Raw genomic sequence first — 13,427 nt, 5'->3', positions numbered from 1 at the left:
AACTGGACTTGGGTGGAAGAGGCAATTATACTGATAATTGGGTCCCAATTACTTTTTCTGACAAATACTGTATTTTTACCTCAGTGAGGATGACAGTAAGAAGAGACATATATAAATCAGCTGAGTTATAAACCTTTGGTATAGGAGATTCAGCTACAAAAGCTCTGCTGTGAGTCACTGGGAGGAGGGGGGAAGGGAAAGACATCCACAATGACACCCAGAGAACTATCACTTATATTGAAAAATTTTCCCTTAAATATTTCTTCATATTCTGCAGGATTCCCCTGTATTAATGAGCCCCAAGAGTGCTCACCCAGCACTCATGGAGGAGTCTCTCACCAATTTCCTTGGCTTTGTTCCTGTCTGTCTCTGTGCTGTTTCTCTCCATATCCATGCCACCTGTTAGTTGTTTCACTGTCTCTAGCATCTCTCTCCGTTGTTCTTCTTGTGCTTGATTGTCTAGCAGAAGCTCTTTACTGCTGCTACCTCGCAGGAAGGTGTTTGGACGGGTGATTGAAGATGGGAGTGGCTTGTCATTCTTCTCCCTGCCTGTGCTCCCACGACTACAAAGTGAAAAAGATATTCGCATGGAAGGGTCTTATCCTCTTAACTGCTAAAAATTAACACTGGCCACATTTATAAAAGCTGCCGGGGAGCTGTCTCTTATACAGTCTATTGGTTACAGGAAAAATAAGAAAGTAATTTAATACTGTTCAACTGTACAGACTATGGTCAAAAAGCAGCCTGTGGATCCGCTCATCTTTAAAACTATGGTGTGGCCCTTAGATGCTTGTCCCAAGTGATGAACATGTACATACATGCTCAGGGGAGAGAGAGTTTGTCATATGTTTGTCATAGTACATATCTGAAACAAAACACTCTGAGGATATACCACCCCTCTATAAGTTTAAAACACAGTGAATTTTAATGTGAAAGTAATGGCACCATTTCACCATGAAGTTGCCTGACTTGCATACTCTTTACCTATAAATATATTGATGTATAATTTCAAAATAGGCTAACACTGGGATTTCTAATGGATCAGTCCTAGGAATTATGTTAATATTTTAATTAATTACATGGAAAAGGAGGATGATACTGATGTGGAAAAATCCCAGGTGAGACAAAATTATTTATGACAGTCAAGACTAGAGAAGACTGGGGAACTTCAGAGGGACTTAGGTGAATGGACAGTCCGGTGGCAGATGAAATTCATTGTTCACAAATGCAAGGTTATGCACACTGCAAGGAATAATTGGTCAACTTTACATTAGAGGTACATTTATAAATAGTTATAAGAAATTAATAAACGATTAATAGATGCTATAAGCATATTACAGATATGAGTAGTATGTTTTATAGCTAGTTACAAACATAATGGTAGAAAGTATTACAGGTAAGCAACGTACAGAGATATTGGACTCTATAACCTACAAAAGTTAACCATTTATGAAAATATATCTTAATAATTTATTAACCCTTCATAAACTGTGTATAAATTATACCTTAAAATAAAGTGTGACCTTGGAACAACTGATACATATAGATGGGTTCTAAATTAATTTTAATCACTCAGGAAAAAGACTTGGGTATCACTGAGAGACAGCTCAACAAACGTCTTTCTCTATGTGCTGTGGCTGTCAAAGTAGCAAATAAATGTTAGGATGTATAAATATTGGGATGACAAATACTATTGGCAGATTGAATCTTACCTAGTTAAGGCCCTGCGAGAGTCTAACTCTGAGGATGCAGAAGAGGAAGACACAGATGACACTGGGGGCTGCAATGCAGAGAATCTGTTCAAACTAGTGGCACTTGGTCGTAAGGACTCTGCAAGAGATTGTAAAAGAAGATGTAGTGAATGGTGATAACATTAGATTATCAAGGATACAATGCCACAAAATAATTTAAACGATCTCCCATTTTTCAAGAGTTGGTAGCATGGAAGCCAGTGGAAAAGAGCTGGCTTGACTCCATTTTATTCTTACTTCTCATTAGCACCATGGCATGCAAGGCTCATTCATAACTTTGTGACTTTTTCTGACTTCTAACACTTAATGCCTGATTCTCTTTCTTGGCTGGATTATCACAATGCTTTATTTGCTGAATATGTTGGGATGCACAGATCTTTTGGGATCCCCAGGGTGTATTCCACCTGCATTCCACTCCACTGGCATTCCTAGGTGGAAGCTCTGGAAAAGAAGAGATCTGCCAAGAATTTTGGGAGTTAATTCTCAGCCAGGGTTCAGAGACAGATCAAGGAGATACTATCAGTGGGAGCTAATTGAATGCACCTGTGCCTATTCAGCCTGAACATTAAAAAAAGATGTTACCCTCAGGTTGGGTTGGGGAGAAGAAACTAGATGATGCTGACCAGAAGCCAGAGCCGGGTCTTCATGAGAAATATTGGTGCTACCCTACATAGTTTTGTATGTTGTACTTAGTATTCCTGTGTTTACTGCTTTGCAATTGCATGGACAGAAGGCAGCAGGACATGGAAGGTTACTTACATTACAATAACGAGTTCGAGATGTGTAATCCTTTGGGTATTTGCTGTGGGTGCACATGTGCTCCATGCGCCTGAGATTGGAAATTCTTTAATAGCAGCGTCCATTGATTTGTACCTGTGCACTACACTTCCTCACTCTGTGAACCAAAGGCATAAGTGGACAAATGGACCACCCGCCCTTTCAGTTCCTACTCTACCAGGAATCATGTGAAGAGCCAAAGTAAAGAGAAAGGAGAGTGGATCATGAATACCCATAGGGACCATACATCTCAAAGAATTCCAGTACTTCTTCGAGTGCTGGTCCCTATAGCTATTCAATGTGGGTGATTCCCAAGCATTGCTTTTTTAGGAGGAGGGTGCAAGGAAGTACTTGGCATCACAGACTGCTGAACCAAATGATACACCATCTGCCAAGGCCTGAGTCAGAGCATAGTGCGTGGTAAATGTATGGCCTGAGCTCCAAGTAGCTGCTCTGTAGATTTCAGAAGATGGGATACCTTACAGTAATGCTACTGAGGCAGCCTGTGCCCCATTTGAGTGAGCTCTGACATATCAAAGAGGAGATGTTTCTGCATGCTAGTAGCAAAGGAGGATACAGCCAGAGATCTGTCTCAAGAATCTTTCACACCTATGGCCTGCGCTTCATTTTCTCGGTGAAGGAAATGAACTGTTGAGGAGAAATCCAAGCAGAAAGCCAGGGTCTTTCAAACATCTAGAGTGTTTAATTGCTCAGCATTCCTATTGTGAAGTTTCAGGTAAAATACAGGTTAATGAATTGTTTGATTCAGGTGGAAGTTTGACAAGACATTAGAAACAAACTTCGGATGTAGCTGGAAGGATGCCTTGTCTCTGTGAAAGATTGTTTAAGAAGTGACTGCTACGCAGGCACTGAGCTCACCTACGTGCTGAGCTGAAGTAATCACTATTAAAAAAGCCACTTTCACTGATAAATACAGAAAGAAGCATGAAGCCAAAGGCTCAAAGGGAGGCCATGAAAGTGCTGCTAGTACTAAATTTAGATCCCAGGGAGGCGTAGGTCAAGATACAGGAGGGAATGGTTTAACAATACTCTTAACTAATCAGACTGTCATGGGGTGAGTGAAAACTGAGTAACTCTCTACAGGAGGGTGAAATGCACTGATACCCGCTAGATGCACTCATGGTGCGCTGCCTGAAAGTCTAATTGGGGGAGAGGATGTAGTCAAGAATATAGAGAAGTTCTAACTTCTCCAGTGAAAGGTGATGTTTCTGGCACCACAGAGAAAATACTTCCACTCAACAGTGTAACAATTACACGTAGAAGATTTTTTTACTATTAAGCCAGATGGATTGCACCTCTTTTGAGCAAGTTCTTTCTGAGCCTGTTGCCCTACCAAAACCCAAGCTGTAAGCTGGAAGGAAGTTGAGATGGGATGGTTGGTGCTGCCCCATTCTAAGAGAGTAGGGTAGGAAACGACTGCAGGGGATTGCTGCAGGTAGTCATCGCAGTGAACAAAACAGATGGGGCCACTAGCTACCATGGTGCTATTAGAATTACTGTCACTCTGTATTTTCTGGAGAACACAAAGTCTGAGGGGAATGGGAGAAAAGGCATATGCTAATGGTTCTGACCATGGGAATAGGAAGGCATCCCCTGAGGAGTCCAGACTGTGGCTGCTGCAAAAGCAATAAACTTGGCATTTCATGTTTTCTTGGGTGTCAAAGAGGTCCCAGGATAGACACCCCCCATTGTTGTGAGATTTGTTGGATCACCAGAGTGGAGCTCCCACTTATGGTCCTAGTTGAATGCCTGCTGAGTCTATGTGCCAGGGAATTTGTGACTTCTGGAAGATGTACTGTGGAGACAGTGATGTTGAGCTGGGTGCACCAGTTCCATAGCTGTACCATTTCCCTGTTGAGGATCTTGCTCCAGCCTGCTTGTTTATATAACAAACAGTGGACATGCTGTCTGACTTGATCTGTCCTTGAGGGGAATGGATGACGGGTAGGAAGTGTCTGCATGCCTCGCAGACGACATGTACTCTAGCAGGTTGATGTGAAGTGTGGATTCCTGTCCTGGGTCCATGAGCCTTGGGCTATGTGGTCATCCAGGTATACTCCCCAAGCTAAGACAGATGCATCAGAAATGAGCATCTTTGTGGGAGAAGAGTGAATGAAAAGGATCCCTACACACGTTGTTCCTTTTTTCCCACCAGAAGAGAGATGCTTGAACTGGAAGTGGGCAGGATACCTTTTTCTCTAAGGAGCCCTTGTTCAAAATATAGGATGACTTTAACCAAGTCTGAAGATTTTGCAGGTGCCATCTGGTGAATGGGATCACATAATGCACACTGCCACCTACCCTCAAAGGTAGAAACCTGTCCAGTGGTCAGTATAATTTAGCCATGGTTGAATCCAGGGCTACTCCAATACATTCTATAGTCCATGTAGATGTTAAAATGGACTTTCCCTGGGTTTATTTGAAGCTCCAAGGACTGGCACAGGTTCAGTAGGGTGCTCACTGCCATCTGTGCTTCTTGGTAGGACCGACCCTTGAGGAGCCAGTTGTCTAGGTAAAGAAATATGTCATAAATGAGTCTATGGAAGTGGGCTGCTACCATTGCCATGACTTTCGTGAATATCCTTGGTGTGGCTGACAGCCCATAGGGAAGTATTTTGAACTGTAAGTGGTCCATGCACACCATAAAGAGCAGAAATCTCCTAAGAGTCAGGTGAGTATCAGAGTGGAAATATTAGTCTTTCAGATTGAGAGCCACAAATCAGTCATGTTAATTCAACAATGGGATTATGGCAGCCAGCATAACCTTCCTGAATCTTTTATGATGGATGAAGACGTTTAACTGTCTGAGGTCCAGGGTTGGCTTCCAACCCCATCTTCTTCAGAATCAGGAAGTATCTGGTGAAAGAATTCTTTCCACTGTATTTGAGAGGTATGGGGTCTATGGCTCCTAGCTGGATCAAGGAGTCCTCTCTCTGTTTAAGAATGCTCTCACGAGGGGTCCCTGAAAAGGGAAGAGAATTTGGGAGGTGAGGTGGATTGGAACTAGGTCATAGAATCGTAGAAGATTTGGGTTGGAGGGGACCTCAGGAGGTCATAAGCCAGTAGAAATAATGTCCAGAATCAATCTGTCCAAGGTTATGTCTGCCATCATGGAAGAAAATGGGCTAGGTGACTGTCGAATAGGGGTGAAAGTGTTCAAGAACTGGTTGACAGCTCTTGAGCAATCAATCAAAATGACTTTTTAGAGGGCTGATAAATCTGGGGAGATGGTGATGGAGCTGTGCCCTTGCCCTGTTGTAGTCTTCAGAGCTTTCTTAGTGGATCTATTGGTGGTAAAAAGAGCTATGGTGGTGGCTGGTGTATCTGTTATTGTGATCTCAAGAATTTTCTCCATGATGGTGGGGTGTATGTATACCCAACAAATGAGGGTGGCATGAGACTCTTTCATTGAGTGGGATGCCTCACTGGTCTTCTCACAGAAGAGAGTGTTCCCTTCAAAGTGAATGTCCTCCACTGTTGCTTGTCTCTCCTTTGGGAATGTGGATGTTTGAAACGAGGAGGCTCATCTCATGACTACTGAGTTTGCTAGTGAGTGGGACACTGTGTCTGCTGCATCAAGTGACTCCTGTAATAGTGACCAGTCCACTAGCTTCTGCTGGTTGAGTATGGCCTGAAATTGAGGCTTACTTTCTGGGGGACCTGGTCAGCGAACTCTAACAGCCTGTTGTACTTGAGGAAGTCGTACTTTGACATGAGGGCTTGATAGTTCATGAAGAGGAGGCTGGCTGAAGAGTTGTTTCATCCCAATAGATCTAGTCTCTTGGCCTCTTTATCTGAGGGGGTGGCTTTTGGATGGTAGAGTCTACTGTGTTTAGCAGCCTGAAATACCAATAAGTTGGTGGTTGAGGTGGGAAAATAAATATTCTGTACCTTTGGGGGGAGGAGGGGGACAATACATCTCTTTTTAGATCTCTTTGAGATTGGAGCACAGGTAGCCGGGGTCTGCCAAATGTCCTTAGCTGGGTCTAAGATGGCTTCATTCATGGATAAAGCCATTTGACATGAGCCATTGAGTGAAGGAGATCTAGCAGCTTGTGTGCTGGATACTGCACTTTCTCCAATGGAATTTGGAGGGTGTTGGCTATCCTCCTGGGCAGCTCTTGGCACTGCCTGTAATCATCAGACAGAGAGGGAGAGATTGGCAGGACTGCCTCATCTGGGGATGAGGACAAAGCGGTTGGTGGATCCAGCAGTACTGGCTATGCCTCTTGATATTCCATCAGTGTTTCCTCTCTAAATGTTGGAGGGCAAGGTCAATATCTGTAATATTCTGTGATCCACTGTTAACGATCCCATGCACCCCAGTGTAGTCATCTAGGGTCAAGAGATGGACCATATGATGAGTACTAGTGCTCCCTCGGGTGATAAATATGGATCCTGGATATGGGAGGGTCTCCATGAAACCCTGGAAGTCCTATCAAGGCTAGGCTGGAATCCTTTGAGGATTCCTCTGACTCAAGAGGTAGGGCTGTTGGTGTCACTTGCATAAGGCTGGCACAGCTAGAGGTGGATTGAGGACAGAGCATCTGGACATCACAGCTCTGCTGCTAGAGCTGGGGACTGGGGTGTGGTAGATGGACTGTATTTCAATGTCCTGTACTAATACCAGTTCCATCAGGACTGGAGACCCCAAACCAAGGAGATAGCCAGATCCTGTAGAAGGGCTTATTTCAGTTTCACCAGAGGAGAACAGGCTGGAGTCTTTACTGTCGAGACAGATGATACAGGCTTTGGCACACAGTATGGTACTGTTAGTGTAGAGGGTGTGCACTCCTTACTGCCTTTGTGCGGCTCAGAGGATGTTTTTGGAGCAGCAGAAGGTCCTGTACCTTTGGTGCCTGCTCGATCTCACCATGAGATCCAGGTGAACCTGACCCCTGTTCAGAGAATGAAGTATCACTTGAACCTGAAGGAAGGGAATGAAGTTGTTCTCTTCTTTGTGGATTTATGAGCAGACATCTCTGCCTCTTGTGCTTCTCTTTCCCCAATTTGTGCCTTCACTTAGTGGAGACTTTTAACCTTGAGGGACATTTTGGAGTGACAACAGAGAACTACTTGGCAGTTCCGGTTGACGAGTTGGAGAACAGGAGGGCCCTGAATCTGATCTAGGCCTCATGGCTAGCTCCAGAAGGTGTCGGCAGTGCCAGAACTCTCGAGTCTGCCTGGTGCAAGGGGGAAATGAGCGGCAAAACCCACACTTGGATAGGATGTGTACCTTCCCTAAGCAGGAGAGGTAGGTGTCATGAGGCTCGCTCACCAGGAAGATGTGGGGGCACGGGAGGCAAAGTTTGAAGCTCAGAACCCTGGGCATAAGCTCCAGAGTTGGAGAGAGACAGGGTGGGGAACGAATCCCCTCAAAAACTATACTAATTAAACTAGACAGGACTGCAAGCAATAGAAGAGGAACAGAAAGGGCAATCAGTCCATGTCACTACTTATATCCTCAGTTTTCAGCACAAGGAGTGTACAGCACAGGCAAGGACCAATGGACACCACTTTGAAGAATTTCTGGTCCTGGGAGCATTGAGTGCCTATGCACCTACAATGAGTACCCGTATGGAACAGCACTTAATTAACTTCTGTCAAAAGGTGTCAGTTTGGATTAACATAAAAGAGGAGTTACTTACCAGTGTTAGGTCTGAGGCAATTTTCAGCTAGGCTAAAAATTCACATTAACAGGCAGGCATACCAGAGCCTCAAGGACAATGACACATGTAAATACCTGATAACTTGGAAGGCCAAATGTCCATTCAGTGATTCTGCCTCATAATGAAAACAGCACATTCCTTACACCCCCGTCTGTCATGTACCCTCCTATCTGTAAAGATTCTCCCTCTCCACCCATTTCCACCCCCTCCCAAGTGTAGTCAAAAATACTTTGATATAATTAAAGTGTCTCTGCATGTGTGTTCTATATCTGTCATCATTGCTCCTGTTCTTTCTGGGTAAAACAATGTCTGTATTTGTAAATAAATAATCATAATAAAAAAAATTGTTTAAGTAATAAAAACCGTATAGAAGTGCCTCCTATAACAATATATATTCAAAGCTGTTTAAAGCAGTCTTCCCAGTGCCATGAATAAACTCTTCAATATTATCTTGTGCTGCCTAATTCTTGAAAAAAGAATCCTTTTTGCTTCACACCAGTAACTGAAGGTTCTTCGAGATGGGTGTTCCCTATCTGTATTCCACTGAAAGGTTCACACGTGCACCATGCAGCTGGAGAATTTGTAAGCAGTAGTGTCTGTTGGGCTGCCCATGTACCTTTGCTTTGCCTCATGATTTCATCCAAAGCAATAAAAGGCGAGGTGGATCAACCGCATCTGCAGTTCCTTCTCCACCACAAATCGAACAGATCTGCAGCAGAAGGGAAGGAGGATGGGAAGTGGAATGTAGATAGGGACCACATATTTCGAAGAATCTCCAGTTACAGGTAAGTAACTCCTTCTTAAGGTGATGGTCCTTATTGTATTCCACAGAGGATGATTAACAAGCAGTACCTAATTCAGAGGAGGGTGAAAGGAAGATGATGGAATGGTGGAATGGAGTACAGCCATGCCAAACGAGGCATCCATCACAGAGTCCTGCACCAAGGCATAGTGTGCAGCAAAGATATATATGAAACTCCACAGGGTCACCCTACATATGCCTGGAAGCAGCACATCATGGATGATGGCCATAGTTGATGCACAGGCTCTTGTGCAATGGGTTCTCACCCCAAGGGATGAAGGCAGTCCTGACAACCGATAGCAAAGTGTAATGCACCCTGAAATCCACTTGGAAATCTGTTCTGTGGAGATCACTTGGCCCTTAATCTTCTCAGCTATAACATCTAGGAGACTTCCTGATTGGATTCATTGCTGCAGGTAGAAGGCCAGGCCCCTGAAGATGTCAAGGGAGTAGAGGCACCACTCTTCTGTTGAGGTGTGCGGCTTTGGAAAGAAAGCAGTAACTGTATGGATTGGTTAAGATGAAAATAGGCTACAACCTTTGGTAGAAACTTGGGGTGTAGACACAGGAAGATTTTGTCCTTATGAAACATGGTGAAAGTGGGGGGTCTGCCATCATGGCCCCAAGTTCGCCTACCCTAATTGCTGAAGTAATAGCCACTAGGAAGGTGACTTTCATGGAAAAGAAGGACATAGAGCATGAAGACAGTGGCTTAAAGGGTGGTTTAATTAATGCTGATAAAACAATGTTGAGGTCCCATTGGGGTGGATAGGTTGTACAGGTGAGAAAATTCTGAGGAGACCTTTCCAAAACTTGGCAGTCAATGGGTGTGTAAATACAGAGTGTCCTTCCATGGGAGGATGGAAGGTGCTGATAGTCGCTGTGCCCTGAGAGAATTGAGGGCAAGACCGACGTCAGGAGGTAGTACAAAAGAAGGGGAACATCCTCTTCCGGTGAAAGCCCCCCTCTGACGGGTCCAGAAGGCGAAGTGTTTCCACTTGGCCTGATAGGAATGCCTCATGGACTCTTTCCTGCTGTTCAAAAGGATGTCCTACACTGCCCACAAACACCCCCATCCAAAATTCCAAGCTCTGAGGTGAAACCTCTGTGGATCAGGATGTCTGATCCTTCTATTGTGCCATGTGAGCAGTTCTGGGAAAGTGGGTAAGGGAAGTGAAGGAAGAGCCGACATACAGAGAAGATTAGAAAACTAAAACTGGTGTGGCCAGAATAGGATGATCAGAATGACTGTGATCCTCTCCTGCCTGATATTGTGGAGGACTGGTGGGAGGAGTGGAAGAGGGGGAAGCATAGTTGAGCTGGCCCGATTAGCAAAGGATGAGTGTGTCACTTTGAGAGTGGGTACTGACACCTGATTTGAGCAGTAGATGCTACATTTGTTGTTGATGTTGGAGGCAAAAAGGTCTCTAATCAGAATCCCCCATTGGCTGAAGATGTTGTTTCTAGAGAGTCGTGAACCTCCCACTTGTGATCTATGATGAATCTTCTGCTAAGACAGTCTGCAATCACGCTCTGATTCCCAGAAGATAGGCTGCTGAAAACAGGATCTTGTGGGTGATGCACCATTCCCATAGATTGATGGCTTCTACATATAAAGCAATCAATCTTGTTCTCTCTTCTTTGTTGATGTATTAAATGGTGATGGGGTTGTCCGACATGATAAGAATGTTATGGGAGTGAGAGGAAGGGAGAAATGCTTGGTACAACGCAGGCCACAAAACCTCACCCACCCACTCCCATGATAGACCCCTAACTTATTACTGAGTTACTGAAGTCCTCAAATCATGGTTTAAAGACTTGAAGGTACAGAGAATCCACCAACAAGTGAGCTGTGCCCCATGCTACAGAGGAAGTTGAAAAACCCCAGGGCCTCTGCCAATCTGTCCTGGGGGAAAATCCCTTCCTGACCCCAAAATAATGGTGATCAGCTAAACCCTGAGCATGTGGGCAAGACTTACCAGCCATGAGAGTGGTCCCTGAAAACGAATAGGGCAGGGGATGTGGATGAGGTAGCATGGTGAACTCGAGTGCATAGCATTAGTAGATGACACCCAGGACCCACTTGTCTATTGTTATTGCACTCCAGACTGGTAAGAAAAGGGGGTGGGGGTTGGTTGCACGGCAGGAGACATGGTGGTTGACAGTTCTCTAGTGGCACTCAGAAATATTGTTTCTGAGAGATTTGAATGTGAGATTATGAAGATTGCCCAGAGGATGGGACTGTTGGGTCTTCTGGCACTTATAAGGAGGTTCATATGGCCTCTGGTGGAAGAGCTGGTGAGTCCTGAATCGCTGTGCAGCCAGCTGGTGGTAGAATTTCTGTTTCGGTGCAGGTGCATAGATACCCAACGATTGAAGTGTGGCTCTGGAATCCTTGAGGGAGTGGAGGGAATTGTCAATCTTCTGATTAAACAGATGAGACTCATTGAAATGAAGGTCCTCAATGGTATTCTGAATCTGGGAAAATCGGGTAAGTTAAACCATGATTCCCTGAGCATGACAATGCCTGTGGCCATCGACTGTGATGAGGTATCTGCAGCATTCCTGACCAACTATAGCACCGTTCTACCCATCAGCTTGCTCTCCTCCAGGATAGACTGGTAACATGCTCAATCTTGCTGAAGCAGCTTTTCCTGTGAAGTCCTCCAAATTTCCTTAGTTAGGAAGTCATGCTTGGCCAACAGGGCCTATTAGTTCAAAATTCGAAATTGGAGGCTTGAGGAAAAGAAGACCTGGCATCTAGAAAGTCTAAGCATTTGCCTTCCTTATCTGTCAGGGTGGAGTGCGGGTGTTGCTACCCCTTAGCCGGTACACAGTATCTCTTTTCTGTGCCCCTGGGGGTAGGCACACAATTGACCAGGCTATGCCAATCTGTTTGGACTGGTTGGAGAATGGTACCGTTGATTGGTAGAGCAACCCTGCTCAGTAACAAGGAATGAAGGATGTCCAGGAGCTGGTGCTGCTTGTCTTGTACTTCCCTCCAGGAAAATATGAAGCTCATCTGCCACTCTTTGCAGGAATTCCTGGAATTAGCAAAAATCATCGGGAGGCGAGGGACAGGCTGAAATTACTGCAGCATCAGGAGAGGATGATGGGAAATGCTTTCTCCAGTGGTACCGTTGGTACCAAACCGAGTGGTTCATCTTCCATAACCGATTAAGAGCACTTGCTTCAAGGTGCACTGAGCAGGGATAAGGGCAAAGCCTCCCTTGCCGAACAGGTGGGTTCTGAGGGTGGGTACTGAGGCATTGACCCCCAGCAGGGCCAGCCAAACGGATCTGGCGGATGTTGTGGAGGGCCCCATGGAGGGTCACATGGAGAAGGCAACCACTGACTCCCCTGTTGCTATATAGGAGTGTACTGATATGCCACTGCTGATCCTGTTAGGGAACTCATATTGGTAGTAGGGAATGGGCAGCCCTTGTGCTCCATTGGAATCCTCTGATGATCAGAACTCAGATCCCGGTTACAATGGTGGTACCGTCAGAAGCATGGAACCACAGGAGGATGGGTTGATGCATGACCTGATTTCAGCAAGTACTGGATATGAGAGTGGACCTCCCTAGGTGCGGAGGGTAGAGGAAAATGTGGTGATCTCGGTTTCCCTAGGGCAAACCGCTCATGTGGCTCCGATGTTTTCTCTAATCATCCAGGTGTCAATGGTACCTGTTCCATAGTTGAAGCCCCATCAGAGGACTGTCCTGGCGTCAACTGATCCCTTGTTGTAAGGCAGGTCAACAAGGAGGGTTTGTGAGTCCCAGTGCTCTGTACTGGTGGATCCGCTGGTCTGTGCGATTTCATGTCATGCTTGTGCACCTTGGAATGCGCGTCTTCTCTGTCCTTCTGTTTGGAGGAAGACTTACTGCCATTCTTATGCGCATGTTTCCTTGTCTCCTGACTAGGCCCCAGCACGGGGTCTGTAGTGGTGGTACCACCAGAATTAGACTTGATCTCTGTAGCTGGAAGCGCACTTCTGGCTTGCTCAGGCAGTAGGGGGTGGGGTGCCCCGGCGTGGGTCCCACTGAGGCCTCATGGCGACTTCCATGAGGTGCTTCTTGAGGTGGAGAACCCAGCCTTCTTGGGTACGGCTTGGGAAGGACTGGCAGATACTGCACCTGAAAGAAATATGGGCTTCTTCCAAGCAGTAGAAGCAGAGTTGGTGCTCGTCAGAGATTGAGAACGATTGTGGGCAGAAGGCACAGATCTTGAATCCTGGCATCTTTGGCATAATCCAGCACCCAGACATGGGTGTTGGGGAGTGTGGAACCCGGTAAACAGATTCCCTAAAGCCCAGTCCTACTAAAACTACCACTAAAAACTATACTTTATAAAAACCAATAAAAACAGTAAAAGAAAACTAAAGATATACAATTCTAAAAACTTTTT

General features: G+C 45.2%; 1 protein-coding gene across 10 annotated transcripts in view; it reads right to left on the bottom strand.

The window, feature by feature from the left end:
- Positions 1-13,427, bottom strand: part of EIF4G3 (eukaryotic translation initiation factor 4 gamma 3) — a 401,491-nt gene that overhangs the window by 20,797 nt on the left and 367,267 nt on the right. For 9 of the 10 annotated variants that reach the window (XR_010923445.1, XM_067566985.1, XM_067566982.1 and 6 more), the window contains 2 exons: positions 1,713-1,830; positions 340-563 (listed from right to left, as the gene is read on the bottom strand). Coding sequence is in view for 8 of the 10 variants with exons in the window: in XM_067566985.1 (XP_067423086.1) it covers positions 340-563; positions 1,713-1,830 (342 nt within the window). In the remaining 2 variants the exon portion in view is untranslated. The remainder of the gene's footprint in view (positions 1-339; positions 564-1,712; positions 1,831-13,427) is intronic. The other variant, XR_010923446.1, reaches the window with a different exon arrangement.

This window comes from Emydura macquarii, unplaced genomic scaffold (genome assembly GCF_026122565.2).
Source record: "Emydura macquarii macquarii isolate MOO-44397 ecotype Brisbane River unplaced genomic scaffold, CSIRO-AGI_Emac_v2 contig_2768, whole genome shotgun sequence".
Taxonomy (NCBI): domain Eukaryota; kingdom Metazoa; phylum Chordata; order Testudines; family Chelidae; genus Emydura; species Emydura macquarii.
The sequence above is the reverse complement of the archived record's forward strand: the minus strand, read 5'-3'. Positions and strand labels throughout refer to the sequence as shown.